Source organism: Sminthopsis crassicaudata, chromosome 2 (assembly GCF_048593235.1).
Source record: "Sminthopsis crassicaudata isolate SCR6 chromosome 2, ASM4859323v1, whole genome shotgun sequence".
Taxonomy (NCBI): domain Eukaryota; kingdom Metazoa; phylum Chordata; class Mammalia; order Dasyuromorphia; family Dasyuridae; genus Sminthopsis; species Sminthopsis crassicaudata.
Window position 1 is genome coordinate 11,480,637 of NC_133618.1, and position 23,333 is coordinate 11,503,969.

General features: G+C 40.4%; 1 protein-coding gene across 2 annotated transcripts in view; it reads left to right on the forward strand.

The window, feature by feature from the left end:
* Positions 1-23,333, forward strand: part of DOCK5 (dedicator of cytokinesis 5) — a 241,128-nt gene that overhangs the window by 171,050 nt on the left and 46,745 nt on the right. For both annotated transcript variants that reach the window (XM_074285430.1, XM_074285431.1), the window contains 11 exons: positions 821-932; positions 2,460-2,530; positions 3,026-3,132; positions 8,121-8,257; positions 10,228-10,323; positions 11,533-11,631; positions 17,192-17,286; positions 18,661-18,739; positions 19,751-19,851; positions 20,802-20,860; positions 21,258-21,412. In XM_074285430.1, the coding sequence (XP_074141531.1) occupies positions 821-932; positions 2,460-2,530; positions 3,026-3,132; positions 8,121-8,257; positions 10,228-10,323; positions 11,533-11,631; positions 17,192-17,286; positions 18,661-18,739; positions 19,751-19,851; positions 20,802-20,860; positions 21,258-21,412 (1,111 nt within the window). The remainder of the gene's footprint in view (positions 1-820; positions 933-2,459; positions 2,531-3,025; positions 3,133-8,120; positions 8,258-10,227; positions 10,324-11,532; positions 11,632-17,191; positions 17,287-18,660; positions 18,740-19,750; positions 19,852-20,801; positions 20,861-21,257; positions 21,413-23,333) is intronic.

Consider the following 23,333-nt stretch of genomic DNA (forward strand, 5'->3'; position numbering starts at 1 on the left):
AATACCCATCATTCCCTTCAGTGTTTTTGTCAAGATCATTTGATCTTGTCACCTTATTGAGAAAATACTTATACTTTCTGTTCACCCACTCAATTCAAAACAAGGAGCATTTATTGAGCACCTATTGTGTGCCAAGCACTGTGCCAAGTTGTGGGGATAGACAGTCTCTGCCCTGAAGATTCCATTCACATGCCAACATTGCCAGCTGGGCACAAAGGATACAATATCAACAATAATGGAAATGGAAAGAATAATAGGAATCAAAGAACAACATCTGAATTCTGTGAAATTAAAATGATCATTCTTAATCCCAAAGAAAACATATATAGCATTCTAAGATTGGCAAAACGTCTTTATATATGATTTCATCTGATCTTCACAATTTCCCTGGAAGGTGGGTGCTATTATTACCTCCTTTTTACAGATGAGGAAACTGAGGCAGACAAATTAAATAGCTTATAAAATCTAAAAGAGTAATATTAAGAAATAAAACTTACTTAGCACTCTAAGACTGACAAAATGCCTTACAAATATGATTTCATCTGCTCTTCACAACTTCCCTGGAAGGTAGTTGCTATTATTACCTCCTTTCAACAGATGAGGAAACTGAGGCAGACAGAGATTAAATAACTTGTTTACAATAACATAGCTAATATTGTCTGAGGCTGGATTCGAACTCAGCTCTTCCTGACTCCAGATCTGCCTTTTGCTTTATGCCTAAAGAGGACTAAGCAATAAGGTAATGGGCATGCCCCACATTTGTGGGTAGGGTTATATTTGAATTTAATTATTCCTTACTCTCTCCTCTTTTTTCCTTCAGATTTTATGGTCAAAGTGAAGATGGGGATGAATTTAACAATGCAATTCGCCATCTATTTCTCTCCTTTAATAATCTAATGGACAGACCCCTGGAAGAAGCTGTTAAGATCAAGGTTGGTATGGTATTCACATTCATAACTTGATTTACAGACTGGGGGTGTTGTCTAGGGATCGAGTTTTATTTTATTTTATTTTTGCCAAAAAGAATCACATTTCTAGTTCACTAGGAGGGCTTGAGGGAAAGGACTGGATAATTTTCCCAATGCTCCTTGTGTTTCATGCACCTGTTTACATAAAATCTACTTGCACACATGCCTTTGCTTTCTTTTTTGATACATGTAAGTTAAGACAATTGTTAAGGGTGCCATTACACATAGTCCTTCTGTCCCTGGAGAGTCTCCCCTTCAAGAAAATCAAGTATTGTAACTGTCATTGCTATCATTCATCATCTTTCATTCATTGTTCATTCATTCATTCATTTCTCTATCATTCATTCAACAAGCAAGCATTGATTATCTCCCTACTATGTGCAAAGCAGTGTGCTGATCACTTGGGAGATTTCAAAATGAGTAAGATACTTTCTTTGCTTGTGAGATGCTCACTGTCTAGTAGAAGTGATGAGTAATAAATTTAGAAATCAAGAGATCCAGGAAAATGGGAAGTGTTCAAAAGAGAAGGAGAAAATTCCCTGAGAGTTAAAAAAATAGGATTGTGAGAGCCCTGGGACTTTATACTTGAAGATCATTGGTGCCATTCTTTTTTGATGACATTCTTTGAAAGCTCCCAGATTTGCCATCTTCCTTGGATAAATAGGAAATTTCTTTTTCCAAAAAGAAAAAAATTTTTCTGCTGACTCCAAGACCAACACTGGGGATGTTGCTGATGGTCTGGAGAAATCAAACTCTAATTCTTTGTTGGTTATTTGAGATCCAGGGTCCGGGGGGGGGGGTCCCTCAAAATCATATTTCAGAATTGGAAAGCACCTCAGAGGGTATGCTCTTATTTTATAATTTATTGAAGAACTTAGGAAATTAAATGCTAGCATCTTACTTAAGCCTAAATTTTAAACAGCTTTTCTTTTTGTTGATTTGATTTTTGGTCTGGGAGTTTTTAAATATGTTTGTTGATATTTTGTTTTCACACCATCTATATGTCTCAATTTATTTCCCATTTCCCTTTCTAGGTGATAATTCCTTATAAGAAATTAAAAAAAAAAAAAGAGGGATATCATCTGTACCCATCTCTGAAAAGATAAAAGGGAGATAACTTTTCACATGTTTTCTTTGGGATTAAGAATGATCATTTTAATTTCACTGAATGCAGATTTTGTTCTTTTATTCCTATTATTCTTTCCATTTACATTATTATTGATATTGTGGATGTTGTTTTCAAAATAAAAGCCCTCTATCAACCTGTCCCCGGAACCTATTCCACGCTTCCAGGATCTCTTGATTTTCTCTTGGGAATCTCTCTCGCAGCAAGTTAAACACTGGACTTGTCATCAGAGAACGTGGGTTTGAAATTTGATCAAGCCCCTCATTATCTGTGGACAAGTCACTTATTTGTTGCCTCTGGATCCTCAGCTGTAGAATGAGGGGACTGGTTCTGTTCCAGCTTTCCATGTTTTCCTTTTCTTGCAGGGTGCGGCTCTGAAGTACCTTCCTAATATAATTAATGATGTCAAGATGGTGTTTGATCCTGTTGAACTCAGGTAAAGAGAAGGGAGTTGGTCATTCGGATGTAGCCAAGATAAAACATGTACCCTGGGGCTGGCAAAGGAGGATGGTCTCATCACTGACCAGATCGGTGTCTCCCTGAGCACACATGTATACATGTACCCCCAAATAGACCAAAAAATGTACTTTGGCCACGAATAACCTACCTGAGGAAAACTCATAGGGGCCGTGTGCCCAAGGGCTGAGGGGAGACACAATCCAGGATCTTCTTGGTGTTAGAGGCAGGAGGATGGCCATTAAGGAGGACCAGGTCATTGCAAGCTCCTGATGAAAGGGGATGTTTTGAGAAGGGGTGAGTGAGAGAAAGATTTGTCCTGAACCTCCGAGAAGACTGCCCTTCTGTGCTCTGCGGACTCCCCATCAGCCCAAGTCCTAGCAAGGCTGGGAAAGGGCAGCTGGCCCCCATCAGGGCAGCTGTGGGGGGGTGTCGGGCCAGAGAAGCCCCTGATAGATCTGGTTCTCCTTTGCAGTGTTCTCTTCAGCAAATTCATCCAAAGCATCCCTGATAACCAGCTCGTCCGACAGAAGCTGAACTGCATGACCAAGATAGTGGAGAGTCACCTTTTTCACCAGACAGGTGAGTGTTGCACCGATTCAACCTGGGAAAAACTCTTCATTTGGTTCAAAGACTCCCTCTGCCATTGGTGACCCTAGGCAATAGCCCATGTAGGAGCCTGTCCGGCTCACTTCCCTCCTCTTTAAAATGTGGGAGCTGGACACTATGACCTCCAAGTCTTTTTCTAGCCCTAAATTTGTGGTTCTGTTTTCTTCACATAGAGAACAATGGTCCCTAAGGTCACTTCTTAGCTCCAGATCCTGGTGAAGGACACGTCACCATTTCTGAGATTCTGAGATATAGAACCATCACTATGCACTGACCAGCATGTAACCTCCAAGTCACCTTTCTAGATCTCAGTTTCCTCATCCTTACAATTGGGATGTTGGGACAAATGACCTCTGGGTCATCTTACTGTGAAACCAAACACTTTGCTAAAAACTGAAGAAAGACAGAAACAACCAAGTTTCTTTTTTTTTTATTTTTCCAAATACACATAAAACCTTTACAAAACTTGTGTTCCAACTTCTCCCCTCTCTCTTTTCCTTCCCCCTTCCCCAAGACAGCAAGCAATCCTATAAAGGTTAAACATGTGCAATTCTTCTAAACATATTTCCATATTTATTATGCTGCACAAGAAAAAATCAGATCAAAAGGGAAAAAAATATGAGAAGGAAAAAAAAAATCAATAAATAAGTGAAAAAACTGCTTTGATCCAGATTCAGTCTCCATAGTTCTCTCTCTGGATGTCGATGGCTCTTTCCATCACGTCTATTGAAATTGCCCTAAATCCAAAGAGCCAAGAATGACAAAGTTTCTACTGAAAGAGCTAAATTTTACCATTCCTTCCAGGGGAATGGTTCTGCGGGTTGGGGATTGATGGTTTAGGGAGACCTTACTAATCCAGAGCTCAGCGGGGGGGTCAGAGATTAAAAATAGAGAATCAGGAGGGATAGTGTCTCAGAGTTAAGGAAGTTAAGGATGTGTCCAAGATGTCATTCCCATAGAGTCAGGCAGTGAGGGATGCAATGTCCGCCCAGCCTTCTGGAGCCCACGAGCCTTATCCCAGAAGAATCAGCAGGGTGCTTGCTAGATGTTTACAGATGCCTCGAGAGCCTGCTCTTCAGGGGAAGCTGAGCTCGGATCCCGAGTCTCTGTAGTTCCCCAAACACTTGCATCATCCTTCTGAGAACAACCCACCAGTGTCCTATATTCCCAGAGTCTCCCCCTGCTCCCAGCATGATGGAAAGGACGGGGCAGACAGTGAGGAGCCTTTAGGCACTTTCCTGCTGGTATAAGCTCACGGAAGGCAAGGCTGCTTCATTTTTGTGCCAGTGCCTGGCTTAAGCTTACTCTATTTGGTTTAATTTTGTTGAATTATAAGTAACCACAAATTCTGCAAACATTTATTACACCCCTTGGGTATTTTCATGAGCACTGAGTTCACCACTGTGGGGATAATGTTTTACGAAGGCAGTTCCAGCCCTTAAGTTGGTTACGGTCCACAAGGAGACACCGGCACTGATTATCATAAGCTCTAATATCCCAAGTGCTGTGCAAGGTCTGAGGGTATTCTCCACTGAGGCAATGAAGGCGACAGCCTTGGAGCTGGATTCTGCCTTGAATGAACTGGACTAAGTCCCTGAGATAAGCTCTGAGAAGGTGTGAAGGCAAAATGGTGGGAGGTGCAATAGCCTGGCTCTTCTGTGTCCAAACCAGACCACCTGGGAGGTCTCGTATCCTGATACCTGCTGGGTGACCTCCCTTCTGCCTTACAAATGTGGCCCCTGAGCTCAGCATGGAGCCGAAACAGGTGAAGGTTACACTGCAACTGGGGTGGAGAATCCACAAACGATCACCACGCTCCCAGAGGGAGATAATGATCCCCTTTATTCTCATAAGTCTACACAACGTTAAAAGTGAATTCTTCCACTGGGACCTGGAATCAGTTCGCAAATGATGATTAGATTAGAAATTCTTAAAAATGTCCCTTCCAACTCCAATCTTCCCAAACCTGAGTTTCTATTAATCACATTAATATCTTTAGTTTTAATATATCATTCTGTATTATATATGTCATATATAACATTATTAGTTTATATTAATTATATTAAGCTTAAAAGAGCTATGTGACTTGTTACTTTCCCATATGATTCTGCAGGATATATGTCACACATAACACTATACATTACTATATTATTCTATATTAATTATATTAAACTTTAAAAAGCTTTGAGACTTAAGTTGTTTTTCCTTATCATTCTGCATTTTTTGTGTGTGTATATATATATATATGTATGTCACATATAACATTACACATGAACATATTCATTTATATTAAATATATTAAACTTAAAAGAGGAATGTGACTTTAAGTTGCTTTCCCTTATCATTCTGTATTATATATGTCACATATAACATACATTAACATGTTAGTTTATATTAAACTTTAAAAAGCATTGAGACATATATATGTCACATATAACATTATACATTAATATATTAGTTTATGTTAATTATATTAAACTTAAAAGAAGTATGTGACTTTAAGTTGCTTTCCCTTATCATTCTGCATTATATATATGTCATATATTACATTATATTTTAACATATTAGTTTATATTATTTTATGTTAATTATATTAAACTTAAAAAAGCTTTGTGACTTGTTACTTTCCCTTATCATTCTACATTTTATATATATGTCACATATAATATTATACATTAATGTATTAGTTTATATTAATTATATTAAACTTAAAAGAGGAATGTGACTTTAAGTTGCTTTTTCTTATCATTCTGCATTATATATATATAATATTATACATTAATGTATTAGTTTATATTAATTATATTAAATTTAAAAGAGGAATGTGACTTTAAGTTGCTTTTTCTTATCATTCTGCATTATATATATATAATATGTCATATATAATATTATACATTAATGTATTAGTTTATATTAATTATATTAAATTTAAAAGAGGAATGTGACTTTAAGTTGCTTTTTCTTATCATTCTGCATTATATATATATATATGTCATATATAATATTATACATTAACATATTAGTTTATATTAATTATATTAAACTTTAAAAAGCTTTGTGACTTAAGTTACTTTCCCTTATCATTCTGCATTATATATATGTCACATATAACATTATACAGTAACATATTAGTTTATATTTTTATATTAATTATATTAAACTTTAAAAAGCTTTGGGACTTGTCACTTTCCCTTATCATTCTACATTTTATACATATGTCACATATAATATTATACATTAATGTATTAGTTTATATTAATTATGTTAAACTTAAAAGGAATGTGACTTTAGGTTACTTTCCCTTATCATTCTGTATTATATATGTCACATATAACATACATTAACATGTTAGTTTATATTAAACTTTAAAAAGCATTGAGACATATATATGTCACATATAACATTATACATTAATATATTAGTGTATGTGACTTTAAGTTGCTTTCCCTTATCATTCTGTATATATATGTCACATATAACACACATTAACATATTAGTTTTATATGAATTATATTAAACTTTAAAAAGCATTGAGACATATATATGTCACATATAACATTATACATTAATATATTAGTTTATGTTAATTATATTAAACTTAAAAGAAGTATGTGACTTTAAGTTGCTTTCCCTTATCATTCTGCATTATATATATGTCATATATTACATTATATTTTAACATATTAGTTTATATTATTTTATGTTAATTATATTAAACTTAAAAAAGCTTTGTGACTTGTTACTTTCCCTTATCATTCTACATTTTATATATATGTCACATATAATATTATACATTAATGTATTAGTTTATATTAATTATATTAAACTTAAAAGAGGAATGTGACTTTAAGTTGCTTTTTCTTATCATTCTGCATTATATATATATATAATATGTCATATATAATATTATACATTAACATATTCATTTATATTAATTATATTAAACTTTAAAAAGCTTTGTGACTTAAGTTACTTTCCCTTATCATTCTGCATTATATATGTCACATATAACATTATACAGTAACATATTAGTTTATATTTTTATATTAATTATATTAAACTTTAAAAAGCTTTGTGACTTGTTACTTTCCTTTATCATTCTATATTTTATACATATGTCACATATAATATTATACATTAACGTATTAGTTTATATTAATTATGTTAAACTTAAAAGAGGTATGTGACTTTAGGTTACTTTTCCTTATCATTCTGCATTATATATATATATGTCATATATAACATTATACATTAACATATTAGTTTATATCATTTTATGTTAATTATATTAAACTTAAAAGAGCTTTGTGACTTTAAGTTATTTTCCCTCTCTGGGACTCAATTTGGATATTGGATAGTGCTCATGTCTTCATGGGTCACAAAGCCCAGATTTGCCTTGTTCTCTAATTATGTTTCTGTGTTTACACATTAATTTATGGGAAGAATTATCCCCATTTTGTAGATGATAAGACTAAGCTGGAACATGGTTAATGATTGGCCTTTAGATTAGATTGGTTAGTTAACATCAGTTGATCACTTAGATTAACTAGTGATCAGTTGAGGCAAAATTTGAATTTGTCTCCTCACTGCAAGCCCACGACTGGGTTCACTACCTCTCTGCAGAAATTGGATTGTTGTGGTTTTTATTTTAAGCACAAATTGTGGGGCAGGGGAAGGAGTAAGAGAGAAAGGGAGAACGAAATGAGGTGAGAAAGAAGAGAGAGAGAAGACATAGAAGAGAGGAAAGAAAAAAAAATGAGAGAGAAGGGGAAAGAGATTGAGGAAGGATTTGGGAAAAGGAAGGAAGGAAGAGAAGGACCATAGCTAATCCATGCTGAGGCTGGCTTGGTGAGGGCCTGGCCCCGGCGCAGGGACTCTGGTTTTGACTGAGAGCAGAGCGCCAGCAGGGATCCAGCAGCTCCAAGTCAGCAGTCGCGTGGTATCCCCATTTCCTTCCTCAGAGTGCAGAGACGCCCTGCTGCCCCTGCTCATTGACCAGCTCAGCGGCCAGCTCGATGACAACTGCAGCAAGCCTGATCTGGAGGCCAGCTCCCAGCTGCTCCGAAACATCCTGGAGGTGCTGGATAGGAAGGATGTGGTGAGTTGGCCCGTGCCCCAGCCACACTCTGGTCCTCTGTGCACCAGCAGCTCCCAGAGGTGTGCAGGGTGAGCTCCTGAGGTGTGCATGGGGAGCTCCTGGTGCTGTGCACAATGAGCTCTGGATAATGTGCATGGGGAGCTCCTGGTGCTGTGCATGGGGAGCTCCTGGTGCTGTGCACAATGAGCTCTGGGTAATGTGCATGGGGAGCTCCTGGTGCTGTACACAATGAACTCTGGATAATGTGCATGGGGAGCTCCTGGTGCTGTGCACAATGAGCTCTGGGTAATGTGCATGGGGAGCTCCTGGCTGTGTGCACAGGGAGCTCCCAGTGACTCTGCAGAGACCAGCTCAGCCCCACCCAAGGGCCCAGGGGATCTTGGAGCCCCTCTGATGCAGCTTCTTGGGCAGTCTTGCAGTTCAGATATGCCAGATGGAAACCAATGGAGGACCTGCCTGGAGGAGCTTACACTTTAATGTGGGGAGCTGGGGATGGCGTGAATAGACTAGATAAGTGAGGGGAATAAAGTTTAGAAAGTGGAAAACAAAGGGAAACCAGAATGGTTGCTTCTAGAGGGGCTGGTGCAAGGGATGGAGCAATGGTACTACAGTAAGAAGGATCTGAGTTCAAATCCAGTCTTAGACACTTAATTGCTGTGTGATTCTGGGCGATTGCCTCCACAAGTAACAAAAATACTTCTGGGAAAGAGAACTCCAGGGGCTTCCTAACTAAGCCAGATTTTGAAAGAATAACTTCTTGATTCCAATCCCAGTGATCTACTGCACTAATTACCTAGAAATGTTCAGCAAACTAAATAAAAACACAGTGCAACACAGATAATGTTAATTTGAGGTTTTCTAACTCAATATGCTGCCCACAGAGATGTATTTTTCCCCCCCTGAGGCTGGGGTTAAGGGACTTGCCCAGGGTCACACAGCTAGGAAGTATTAAGTCTCTGAGACCAGATTTGAACTCGGGTCCTCCTGAATTCAGGGCTGGTGCTCTCTCCACTGCGCCCCCTAGCTGCCCCCCAGAGATGTATTTTTATTAGTGTCATCCTTCTGCTCTAATCCACTCCCCTCAGGTTGTAAGTAAAGAAACTGAGACACAAAGAAAGGAGGCTACTTGCCAGTAACTTGTGACTGTAACCAGTTCATGCAAAATGCAAAGTTATACTCCAAGCCCTATAGAATGAGCGTAAATATTCTGGTACGATTACTATAAGCTAATAGATTGTTAAGGAGCAACTAGGGACCCGGTAATGCATGTTGCACAGGGACTGCAGAAAGGAAAATCTGAATTCAAATCCAACCTCAGACACTTACCAGCCGGGGGACCCTGGGCAAGTCACTTCACCCTGCTTGCCTCAGTTTCCTCATCTGTAAAATGAACTGGAGAAGGAAATGGCCAGCCATTGCAGTGCCTGCCAAGAAAACCCCAAATGGAATCACAACTGAATAACAATAGACTATAAAATATACCGAGCATATAAAAAAATTACCATCAATATTATTTTTTTTGAGATCAGTTAGGGTTAAGTGGCTTGCGGGGTCACACAGCTAGTAAACATCTAGTGCCCGAGTTTGGATTTGAATTTGCAGGACTCTATCCACTTAGCTGTTCTCTAATTAACACCGTTTAAACTGAGGACTTGATTTCTAGTCCTAAGTCTATAACTGACACGTTGGGGTCATGTAGTAATTAATTAGGAAATATTTTTTGAGCCAATGAAGGAATTAATGATAAGCTGTCTGCATTAGGACATAGTCACAAAGGACTGTTTTTTCAGATCTCATATTCATCATCATTCACTCAGATGAATACTTACGATTTTTTTTTAATCAGTCTCTTTTTCTAAAGGAAAGAGGTCAGTTAGATGCTAAGAAGAGGCTGTTAAAGCAGAGCACTCTGGGATACGGCACTACTTCAGGTGTGACATGCCCGGCCTTCACTTGTGTTTCTCTCCCAGGGCCCTACCTCGATGCACATCCAGCTGATCATGGAGCGCCTGTTGAGGAGGATCAATCGGACAGTGATTGGGATGAGCCGGCAATCTCCCCACATAGTGAGAGCCGTTTTTAAACATTTCTTGAATTTATGTTGATTTATTTTTCTCTATGACTTTCATTTCTGAATAGAGACCTCTCCCCACCATTGTAGCTGCCCCTGGAACAAAGAATTTTAAAAAGAAATCAGGGAAAACTACTGAAAGCATCCACCGATCCTGACATGCATACCCATAGTCCTCACTACTGCAAAGTGGGGAGGAGAGAGGTGATTTTTGTCTCCTCTTCAGGGAGAACATGATTTTTTTTTGCATTTTTAAAAAATTGCAAATTTGAAAATTCTGTACCGTATTTTCTTAGATTTGCTCATTTATCTAACTTTGTTTCTGAATTAGGGTTTTGCACCCAGGCTAGCTTTTGTCCCCTGCAACACTTTTGCATGGAGTGATAACCTCTGCTTGATCTTGCCCTGGGGTTCTTATTCTGGCCTTTCCTGAATTGAGGTTTAGAGCGCTAGATCTCCAGGGATGCCCTGCCAGGCATCTCAGATCATATTGCCAGAACCCCAAGGCCTGGGTTACCTGGTCTATTCTGCTCATAAGGGTTTCCATAGAATTCACTCAGGGGTTTTTTGCATCTGGACAGTCTTAAATAGTACATCTCTAGGCAAGCTATATAAGGGAAACAAGGAAGAATTAAAGAGAGATGGAGGAAAATAGAAAAAAAAATCGACAGTGATGGATTCTTTGAGAAAAAGTCAAATTTAGAATTGCCAATATATCTGATATGAGGAAGATCCATGGGCAAAGAGAGCTGGTTCAGAGCAGCAACTTCAGACATCTGCTCATGGCCTTTACTGTTGGTCTACCCACTGTAGTATACCTAGTGTAGTGAATCCATCTCACTGTAGTGTACCCATCCTAGTGTAGTGTACCCAGTGTAGCGTACCCATCCTAGTGTAGTGTACCCAGTGTAGCGTACCCATCCTAGTGTAGTGTACCCAGTGCAGTGTGCCCATCGTGTCAGCTGTTACACCATCAGTCACACAGAGGGGATAGCCTATTGCTGGGAGGGGTACAAAGGAGCCAACCCTCTCAAGACCTGAGCACAAACCGAGCCACATTGCCTTAGAGCCCTGTATTCAACATATTTCCTCTAGAGTAGAATCCCATTGTCCTCAGTCTGATGGTAGTAAAATTTTCCCAAAGCATCCTGGGAGGGACTCCTTCTGTACAAAACCTCAGTTAATGATCCTTTCTCTTTTCCAGGGCAGCTTTGTGGCTTGCATGACTGCCATCCTCCGACAGATGGATGATTTCCATTATAACCACTATATCAGCACTTTCAAGACCAGGCAGGATATCATTGTAAGTTGTCATCAGCATATCCTGGCAGGCAGGAAACACTATCCCAGAATCAGAGGCTCCTTGCTTCCATTTCACCCATTTGTAAAATTTGCATTTAGATCTATTTGTCCAGGCCCATTTCATCGCACCAAACACCCATTCTTAAAATTGGTATTTAGACCTTGTTGTCTTAAAATTTTTATTTAGAGGCAGCTAGGCTAGGTGGTCCAATGGTTAGAGCACCAGCCCTGAAGTCAGGAGGACCCGAGTTCAAATCTGGTCTCAGACACTTAACACTTAACACTTCCTAGCTGTGTGACCCTGGGCAAGTCACTTCACTCCAATTGCCTCAGCAAAAAAAAAAAAATTTATTTAGATCTTTTTGTCTTCATATCACCTTCATTTATATTCACTCCTTTCTTAGCAAAGGATGATAAAAGCTGCTCAGTATAAGTAACCTGCACATTCACTGAGTATGAAAATGTATTCAATAAATAATACAAGTACACTAACTGTGTGTGTGCAGACATAGCAGAGTATATATACAAAAAGATGCACATGTATTAACATGCAGAATGCATGCACATAGGCACAATCCTCATGGACACATATATACCTCAAATATAAGTTCAGAATATATACATACACACATAATACATAATACACCTGCATTTATATCAGAATATAGCTGTAAATACATATATATGCATGCACATTTTCATAAACCACAGAAAAATAAGTGCAGAATATATATACACATATATGCATATATTATGTACATGTGCACATAAATATGCACAGAGAGAATACCAGTATATATGTATATGTGTATTTATGCACATGTGTGTATTCTGCTATATCCACAAATGACAGAGAGAAACACTTCTTATTATCTCTCCTTAAGGACCCAACACAGTCAGTGTGAAAACACAGCATTGCCTTTTGTTTTGTTTTGTGTTCTTTTCAATTTCATTGTTGTTGTCATTGTGTATATTGTTTTCTGGTTCCGTTTGATTCACTCTGCATCCGTTTATATAACTCCTCCTGAGCTTTTCTTCATTCATTACGTAAAATATGTAATGAATGAAGAAAAGCTCAGGAGGAGTTATATAAACGGATGCAGAGTGAACATCTGCTTTGGTGATTCCCCAAGAAATGGGAATCTGCTTTATTTCCCGTTCTTTCCCACCACAGAATGTGCTGTTAGGAATATTTTGGTCTAAGTGAGGGCTTCCTGTCTATCTTTGACTCAGTCTGAGAAGCACTCCTTAAGTTCCCCAATATGCCGGGCACTGTGCTGGATGCCGGAGGGATAAAGCGAAAGACGCAGCCTTTCCTCCTGTTCGAGAAGTTTATATTTTACTGGGAAGCTACAACCTGTGGCACAGTAGCAAACACCAATGGTGTGAGAAGGAAAGCTGGGAGATCGGCTGTAGGAGGCGTACCTGAGGCGAGCCAGGAAGGATGCTGGTGAAAAAGTTGTAGAGATGATGGAGAAGAGGGAGGAAGGAGGAAGAGGGTCGGACATCCTTTGTAAAAGCCCCCGAGTAGGCAGGCAATGAAATGTCCAGTTCAGGTCTGAGGCACTTATGGGAATAAGGATGATAAAGGCATTGGAGGAATTATAGCAGTTTGGGTAGGAGAGCCTGGAGAGCTCAGCTTCCCAAAGCCTCCAGCATCTTGCCTGTCTGGTTTGGGCCGGGACTAGAAAAGGGGGATGACATTCTTGACTGTGTGATGCTTTAAAAAAGCACGCAATAAATTCCAAAGGATTGTTATGTTTAACTAGAGGGGCAGCCAGATGACTCAGCGGGTAGAGGGCTTGATATGGAGTCAGGAACACGAGTTCAAATCCAGCCTCACTTACTAGCAAGTCACGTAACCCATTTACCTTAATCCATCAGAGGAAAAATGTCAAACCATTCCTTGCCAAGAAAATCCTGGAGAGAGGATGGCCCATGAGGTCACAAAGCGTCTGAAGAATGACTAAATAAACAACCATCACTGAGATAAATTATCTAGTCGGATGGAGGAAACCTGGTTCCTTGCTTAGGGGTGGAGTCAGAGGGGTTTACTTCTTCCACCAAGGACAAGGCTGGGGGGGAGAGGCTTAACGTCTGTGTGACTTTGGGTGAGTGACCTAAATTCCATGGGACTCAGTTTCCTCATCTGTCAAATGAGCAGGCTGGACTCTGGGCTCCCTTCCTGCACAGACTGTGTCCCACAATCGGGCTGCCATCTCCCTCCCTGGAAGGTGACTAAGGGGAGCCACTAGAAAGGGTGACTTCAGTTCGTTTTTGTTGAGCAATGTAGCCCCCTACAGGACACTTTGGTGATTGCCTTCCACTTCGGTTAAAATACAAAAGATGTATTTGATCTGATCTCTGATCTTTTTTTCCATTTCAAAAATAAGGGACAGAAAGGACGGAACACTTGAGTTCGAATCTCACTTCTGCTGCATAATTAGCTTATAATATCTCTGAGTCAGTTTCCTCATCTGTAAAATGGGAACAATGCTACCAGTATTGGGTATCTGAATTGTGAGTCTCCAAGCACTTTACAAACCGTGCCATATTAGATAAATCTGTCACAGGAGACGGTTTCCTGCTTTATCTTTGGAACTCCACTGCCTAGAATTGTGCCCGACACATAGTAGGTGTTTAATTAATGCTTGATGATTGAGTATTCAGGTGGAGGACTGTAAAACTGATGAGGCATCTTGTTGAACAGGTAACTTTCTCAATTGTTCTGCTTTCTTAGGGATTTTTTAAACTCCCTGCAACCCTGATTCCCTGTCCCGCTACCTGCCCTTAGCCTGTTCCACTCCTTCTTAGTGCCACTTTCACAAGGAGAGGCTCTAGCCATTAATGATGTTGATGGTGTGTTTTAGTATTTTAGGTTTATAATAAATAATAAATTGGTATTTTAAGATTAATAAAATATTTTACTTCACAACAATCCTGAGAGGTGGCTGTTATTATTATTCCCATTTTCCAGATGTGGAAACTGAAGGTGAGGGAATCTAACGAACTTTCCCAGTGAGACCAAATTAGTAAGGAGTGGATTTGAATTCAGGTAAAACTCAGTGTTCTATCCACACCCTCTCCTAGTAGCCACCAAATCTGATCACCTGACTGCTGTCATTCTCCCTCCTTCTTTGGAAGGTTCTCCTGATATTAAACAGCAATCAGTCCTTGTGCAGCTCCCGTCCTTTCCCCTTCCCTCCAGGGTCAGCCCTCAAATCCCGCCTCAGATACTTCCTAGCCTTATGACCCCATGCAGGTCACTTCACCCAGTTTCCTCATCAGTAAAATGAGCTGGAGAAGGAAACAGCAAACCTCGGTAGTATCTCTGCCAAGAAAACCCACAGAGAATCAGACATGACTGAAAAAATACAACCAAATCACGCTCTGCCTCCCAGGCCTTTGCTTAGTGAGCTAACCAACCCTCCAAATACCATAGAGAGATTACTAGACCTAGATTCAAATTCTGGCACTAGCTGTTGGACCAGGGGCCTCTATGGCCCTCAGTTTCCTTATCCGTCAAATGAAGATGGCCTCTTAAGGTCCAATCTGTGAGATTATGAGTTGATTTTGAGACTTTACATGACTATCCTGGTTACCTTCATCTGGACTCTGTCCAGCTTCTCTCAAATGAGCTATGCCGGAGGCACAGTGGGATTCCCTTGGGGTTTGAGTCCCAGACCACTTAGTCTTCATATGAGGAGTAAGTCACCGAAACTCTCTCTGAGCCTCTCTCCTCCTATTTAGAGCAAATGGCCTCTGATGTCCCCACCGGTGGATCATTTGATTAGAGGTCCCCTAACTGACTCTCAAGCTACAGTTCTACATAAAACCCCTTCAAAACACTGTAGATACACCTGTAAGCTCTTATCATGATTGGAGGCCTAGTGCTCCTTTGTGCAGGGAGGAAGAGGTGAATTTCCAAGGTACAAGACTGTCATAATGCAGTCTAATAGCAATGTATGACATTTGTGCTGAAGAAACCTGTAGGTCAGAAGAAAGCAGCATTAAAAATCAATTAAATACTACCTTTTTTGTTTTTTTAATTGATGCCTTTTTAAAAATCCCATCTATTTTTCAGATTTGCCCATTTTATTCAAATGAGCATATTCAAATATATCCATTCCCCCTCTGTGAACTGCACCTATAGCAAAGATCATCCTAAGCAGAACTCTGATTATGTCACTATCCTGCTCAATAACCTCTATTGGCTCCCTCCTACCTCTAGGATTAAGTATGAAATCCTTTTTTTTTTCCTCCAGTCCCTTCCCACCTTTCCTGTTTTCTCCCACTTTCCTCTCACCCAAGCTGACAGTACACTCATACCGGTTTCTTGTTCATCACACATGATGCTCTGACTCCCAGCTCCCTGCTGTTTCACTGACTGTCCCTCCATGACTAGATGCTCTGCTGTGGAGCATGGATTCATGGAGAATCCCCAGCTTCTTTCACAACTCAACTTAAAACATTAGCTAAGGTCCTGGCCAGCCTTCCTAGCCTAGCACCTTTTTATAATGTTCTTCTTTAAAATATACTCTGTGAGTAGGTTTCTTGGAGAGCTTCTGAGAGCAGCATTATCACCTCAAATGCAGCCAGGAGTTAAAGTCCAAATCCTTTACTGTCTCCTTCAAAGTCTTGTCTCTTTTCCTGGGCCCAGTTAGCTTTCGTGTAGAGGCCTATCTCTCTCCTTGGTTCCAAGAGCTCCCTCCGAATCTCTAGTCAGCACAAAGGTGGAATCTGGAATGAATCTAACTGTGCCTTTTTCCGAGAGGGGCTTGTGGGATTCTTCTTATATTTGCTTTCTCTAATGTGTAAACTCCTCTAAAGGTGTGAACTAAGTACAGAAGCATTAGCACCTTGTTTCAACTTCTGGCCCATAACACCTTTTATCTATTTTGTCATTTCTGTTCTTGTTGTCCCCTCCATTAGAATATAAGCTCTCAATTTTGCTAGCTGGAAAATAGTCTATGTGCAATTTATACACATCTATTTAAGAATTAAACGAGAAGATTTCTGTGCATTTTGTGGTTAGGCTTTAGTGTTTTTAGTTTGTGAACATCTGACTCGGTAATAAAAAGCAAATCCCTATCCACTAGTTACAACAAGAACAAAAAATATATAAAATTATATATGTATATATATACATATATATGTATATATATACATATATATGTATATATACATATATATTATGTGTATATATGTGTGTGTGTGTGTGTGTGTGTGTGTGTGTGTGTGTGTGTGTGTATAATATATAAATAAGCTCTTTAGGGCAGGGCCTGGTTTTTTGGCCTTTATTTTCTCCAGCACCTGACCCAGTACCCATTAATACATATCTGTTCACCCTCTGAAGGCACTTAACACTTTTTGATTGATTCAATGAGATAAAACATCTCACTCCAAGAGAATATGTATGTTTCACTCCCTACCCATAATCCTTTACCTGCATAATGAAAAGAGGAAGGAAAGCAACTTTCCTCACTTCTTCTCTGAAGCCAAATTTTGTCATTAAAATTACCCACAACCCCTGACTTTCCTTGGCCTGTGTTTTTTTGTAGGACTTCTTGATGGAAACCTTCATCATGTTCAAGGATCTCATAGGGAAGAATGTGTATCCTTCGGACTGGATGGTCATGAATATGATGCAGAACAGGTAAAGGTGGGAGCTTCTCCAGGAAGAGGCGCTCAGGGCTCTTGTCATGGTGGTCCAATAGAGTCAGGCCTGAACTAGACATCAGGGATGACGCTCCATCCCACCGCCTACTCAATGAGTCAAGGTCGGCTGATGGGTCCCTCAAACAAAAGGCACTCAGATGTAATGAAACTTGTTCAAATCCAGTCTCCGATCCGTACTGATTGTGGGACGAGCCACTTAAACTTTCAACATCCCCAAACGACTCTCCAAGACTTTAAATTATAGTCTTGGATAGAGGATAGAGGTCACTGCACCAAAGACATCACATTTCTGTGACTTCTGACTCCCTTCCCTTAAAAATAAAAAACCCAACAATGAGAACTGGTTTCATTTTTCCTTTGTATCTTTGGCGATTAGCCTTGTATTTAAGAAATGATTACTGAGTGGAATGATTAATAAATGCCCTGTTTTAGGTGGCTCACTAGAGAGAATGGAATCAGAAGGATTCCTCTTCCTGAGTTCAAACAAATTCAGGCTCAGACACTTACTAGTTGTGTGACTCTGGGCAAATCATTCACCCTGAGCCTCAGTTTCCCCATCTAGCAAATGAGCAGAGAAGGAAATGTCCAATTGCTCCATGTGTCTGTCAAGAAAACGCCAAATGGGGACACAGCGAGTTGGATGTGAATGAACTGACTGAACGGCATTTTACTAGGAGCCATTATGCTTCTCAGCGGGTTAAGTAGGTTCGATGGCCGTTGTTATCGTCATCTTCGTTTTGCACATGAGAAAAGGGAGCCTGAGAAATGTTAAGTGACTGGTGTATGGCCACACAGTTGGTAAGTGTAGAGCGCAGGATTCAAATCTACAACTTCCCAACATCCACGTGTAACTGCCTCTCTATTAGACCGACCAAGCTGGCCTTTGACCCTCAGAGGATTGTAATGATTGTGGCTGATCTCTGGACCCCATTCCTACATAGAGCTTCCAATCATCCAATGACCAGCAGCGCCCACTTCAATGAATTAATTAGAAAGCTGAGTTTGGAGCCAAAGTTATAAAAACCCAGGACTAAGGATCACAATGACTGCCCCTGCCATTTATTAGCCCATTATTTAGCCTCTCAGGGCCCCAATTTCCTCATTTGAAAATCAGACTATAAATCCTTTAATTGTAAACTTCTATTTTTGGATCCTCAGTACCTGGAAAACAGTAGGTGCTTAATCGATGCTTGTTGACTTATTGACAAATAAAACGGCATAAACTACATGATGTCTAAGGTCCCTGCCACCATAAAGGTTCTATGATTCTAGCCAAGACTTGTTGTCTGAATGTAGGGAGGGATCTGGTGACTGGGAGGGTACTTTCTTCACAAGACTGCTTCTTCCCCAGGGTTTTTCTCCGCTCTATAAACCTCTTTGCTGAAGTTCTCACAAAGTTCTTCATGGACCAGGCGAGCTTTGAACTCCAGGTGAGAGACTGTTCCCCTAAGCTATTCCTAATCTGGCACCGTGGCCAAGAAAGCCATTTTGTTGGAAGACATCCTCTTTCCATGGTCTTCCTGCGTCCATAGGGCCTATTCTTCTGTTTGGTCATTCTCTGAACTTAGAAAACCTACTCACCTCGCCCCTTTAGGTCAGGAATTTGGTGATTTGGTGGCCTGCGGCCTAGACTTCTAGAAGAACTGAGGGACTTTACGCCTGTCAAATTCCAAAGCTAAATGATTAATATTTTATTTTAGCCTATGCTATGTTGTATTAATGACTATTCAAATTATTTCTACATAAAACAGGTCATATTAAATTATATCTATTACCTTACTTAATGACATTATATCGTTGCATTATTATATATTCCTGCTGTCTCTTTCATTTGAAGGTAAGCGCCTTGAAAGGAGGAGTTGTTTGCTCATTTTTACTTGTGCCTAGTACAGTGATTGGCCCATAGTAGGTGCTTGATAAATACCTGCTGATCGGCTGGTTGGTTGCAAGTTATAGTAGCCTCTCTGAACAATAAGCAGCTTTTCTCTATCGATGGAGGGGGGGTAGGGAGCTCCCACGTGTCTCCCTTCCCTGAATTGTTCATCACATAATCTAGTTAATGAGATCATGGATTATAGATGTAGAAATGGAACCTCACAACATCCATTCCAAACCCATAATCCCCATTTTGCAGATGGGAAACTGAGCCCCAGGGAGGTGCTGAGTCATCCAGGTATCCAGGAGTGCCAAAATTTTCACTCAAAATGTCCAAATATAGACAACATTCTCCTGTACAAACTGGTACCATAGGTCTCGGTCCCTGGGTATCCACCCTTTCAGCAGAGAATGGAGATTGATGATGGTCCTGTGAGGAACAGAAGAAGGCTTTAGTGATTTCCTCCTGGATTTTCCATTTGTGTCTTTCCACCATGTTTGAGTCTGACCCTTGATTACTTGTTTTCTGCTTCTCCCACCCCCATCTCCCTCTGAATCCTCTGTAGCTTTGGAACAATTATTTCCACTTGGCTGTTGCCTTCCTCACCCACGAATCCCTTCAGCTGGAAACCTTCTCTCAAGCCAAGCGCTCCAAAATGGTCAAGAAGTAAGTGCCCGTGGGCTTCCCATCATGATGGGCGGAGGAGATCAGGGGTTCTCCCCTGAGGGGGTGACGCGTTCTTCTTTGATCCAACAGTCGTTCCCTCTCAGTGGCTCTGCCATGATGTGGTCCCACCGTGGGGCACAGGAGAGGCCCCCTTCTTTCCTTGAATGGATACCAAGATCCTTCCCGGACGGGCTGGAGTCAGGAACATCAGTGTCCCAAGGAGCAAATGTAACCCCCACCTTGGTCGACTTTTAGAACCTGACTTCCAAGCCTTAGTATTCATAGCTTCCTTCCACACACTCTACTCCAGGCTAGTTGAAAAATAAAAACATGGCAGTTGTGAGAGTCTTCTTCTTAGAAGAGTTTCAACAAATCTGATACAGGGACAATGGGGCAGATTCTCCATAGAGAATTATGGGAGAAGATGGTGAGAATCCCACCAGATGGGAGAGCATGACTGGGTCCAAGCAGTAACTCAGGCCCCCCAACTCCCACCTGCCCCCATTCTGTGATGTAACTGTTCATCTCATTAACAGGATTGAATCTAGTCAACAACGGGGAGATGCAGTGGACAGAGCACTGGGTCTGGAGTTGGGAAAACACTTAGCCTCTGTCTGCCTCAGTTGCCTTATCTGTAAAATGGACATGATAATAGCACCCATCTCCCAGAGTTAATTGAAAATAAAAAGAAACTGTATTTGTAAACACCTTTCAAACTTGAAAACTTTACATAAATTCTAAATGATGAGGATAGAATCACAGTTATCTATGTTCAAGTTGCTTCTGTTTTCAAGGATATCTCAAACTCAGCCTGGAACATTGCCCGCTCAGCTGCTCACCTCTGCTTCTTGCTGGCCAAAGTTCTCTGCATTTTTTTAAAAAAGAAGCTAGCTCAGTGTGCTTTCCATCTTTGTTTTCCCTAAAAATATTTATACTGATCTTCCTTCCAGATATGGGGATATGAGAAAGGAAATCGGCTTTAGGATCCGGGATATGTGGTACAACTTGGGTGAGTGTGAACCCTAAGCGTCTCCTTAGTGGTCCATGTTTGATCATTTCCTGGTGTCCCTTTCCCTTCTCTGTCCCCACTCATCAAGATGCCCAAGAGAGCCAAAGGCTGTTAATGTATTGCCACAATCCCCCCGGGGTCTCCTGAGAGATCGGGAGCTGAATCCCAGCACCTTTCCCTCCAGCAGATCTGAAATCCAGCCATTCTCAGGCTGTGCGGCCCAGGCGGAGGTGATGGCTTTTATCCCCCTGGCCCACAAGCAGACCGGCGGCCTTGGGCCATCAAATACATCCCGTGATTGCTCCTTTTCCAAAATTTGTTGGTTTAGCCCCAAACCAGCTTCTTGTCTTTGGCTTCAGTCCTCACCGGCATATCTGTTGTCTGACCCTTCTTTCAGGGCCCCACAAGATCAAGTTCATTCCCTCCATGGTGGGTCCCATCTTGGAGGTGACCTTGACCCCGGAGACCGAGCTCCGGAAGGCCACAATCCCCATCTTCTTCGACATGATGCAGTGTGAGTTCAATTTCAGTGGAAATCACAACTTCCAGATGGTAAGGAATGCTGGGACCAGCAGCCTGGCAAATCACCCGGCGGTCCCCTTCGGGCTGGCCCCACCTTGCACCAGCCCCCCCTCAGGCCAGCCCCCTTGTCCCTTAGGCTCCGAGACTCAGTCTGCACAGGGTGCCCCGGGGTGACAAAGAGCACGTGGTTCAAATGAACCCAGAACGTTATAGCGTGACGGTCAGCAGGAGTGCTGGGCAGGGAATGTCCTGTAAAGGAAGGAGTGGAGCATCAGGGATGCAGGCGTGTGTGTGTGTGTGTGTGTGTGTGTGTGTGTGTGTATAAATCATATGTGGATATATATAAATGAGCATGAATATCATGTTTTCTTTAAATTTTATGTGTGTATGTATAAACGTCGTCCATATGCGTGTGCTTACATATGCAGTTATCCCTTCCACATGGAGACTTTCCCATCACAGTTTCAGTATATCGTGGGTGCCATGAGAAATTCAATGGGAATTCGAGGCAGAGTTTTAAGGAAGCTTCATGACAAAGAACAAGTTTAGAAATTCAGGAACGCATAAAATATAGTATTGCATAATACTATATTTTATAGTATTTTTATTTTTATATTTACACATAAAACCTATTTACATATATTGCATTATTCAAATATAGTATATTTTATTATATGTATGGTATATATAGCATAAATATAGTATATTTTATTATATGTATAGTATATATATAGTATATTTAATTATATGTATAGCATATATATAGCATAAATATAGTATATTTTATTATATGTATGGTATATATATAGTATATTTTATTATATGTATAGCATATATATAGTATAAATATAGTATATTTTATTATATGTATAGTATAAATATAGTATATTTTATTACATATAATATAATAATATCATTTATCTTTTCATACCATAATAATTCAGACTTCTTCTCTGCCAAGAAGGGAGAACCAAACAATTTGACGCAGACTTTCCAGATCACCGGGGGCTCCGTGCCCTTGACCCCATGATGTGAAAGGGGGTAACATCTATGTGCATTTGCCCACATGTGTATGTAATCATGGCAGCGTATTAGGCTTAGAGCCAATAAGATTTGATTTAGATACCACTTCTGTGTGCACTGGTAACAGTAGGAGTAAAAATCATCATCATCATCATAGAGATGTACATGAAGCTTTTAAGGTTTGCAGAGACCGTTACAAATATATTTCATTTTATCCTCAAACAAATGTAGAAGAAGGTTTCTTTCTCGTCTCCATTTTACGGGTCAGGAAACTCCGGGTCTGAGATATGTCATTTGTCCGGGGTCACAGAGCTCAGAAATTTCAGTGGAGGATCCTGAAGCCTGGTCTTGCCCTCCATCTGCTGTACCACAAGGCTCCCCCTGCTTATTGGGTAATTCACTTAACCTCAGGGTGGACAGATGGTATAGGAACTGCCGGCGGGGCAACATGCAGAGGGCTGAGCCAGGAGCCAGGAAGTTCTGAGTTCAAATCTGGACTCAGATTCGTTTTAGCTGTGACCCTGGGCAAGTGACTTCAGGTCTATTTCCTCAACCATGAAAAGGGGTTGCTAAAAACAGAAGCTACCTCAGCGGGTCGTCCTGAGAATCAAATGAGATATTTTGAAAAGCTCGGAGCACAGTGCTTGGGACACAGTAGGCACTCTATAAATGCTTATCCTCTGCCTTTATTCATAGTGGATACACTGCCACCAAGGGAGGGGTTCTTAGTCATATATATATAACATATATATATGTATTATATATACACACATACATGTATACATATACATAGACACATGAAATTATACATGTGTGTATATATGTGTGTTTTCTGTATATTTATATATGTATATGTATATATTTGTGTTTGAGTATATGTGTATGCACAGTGTGTGTGTGTGTGTGTGTGTGTGTGTGTGTGTGTGTG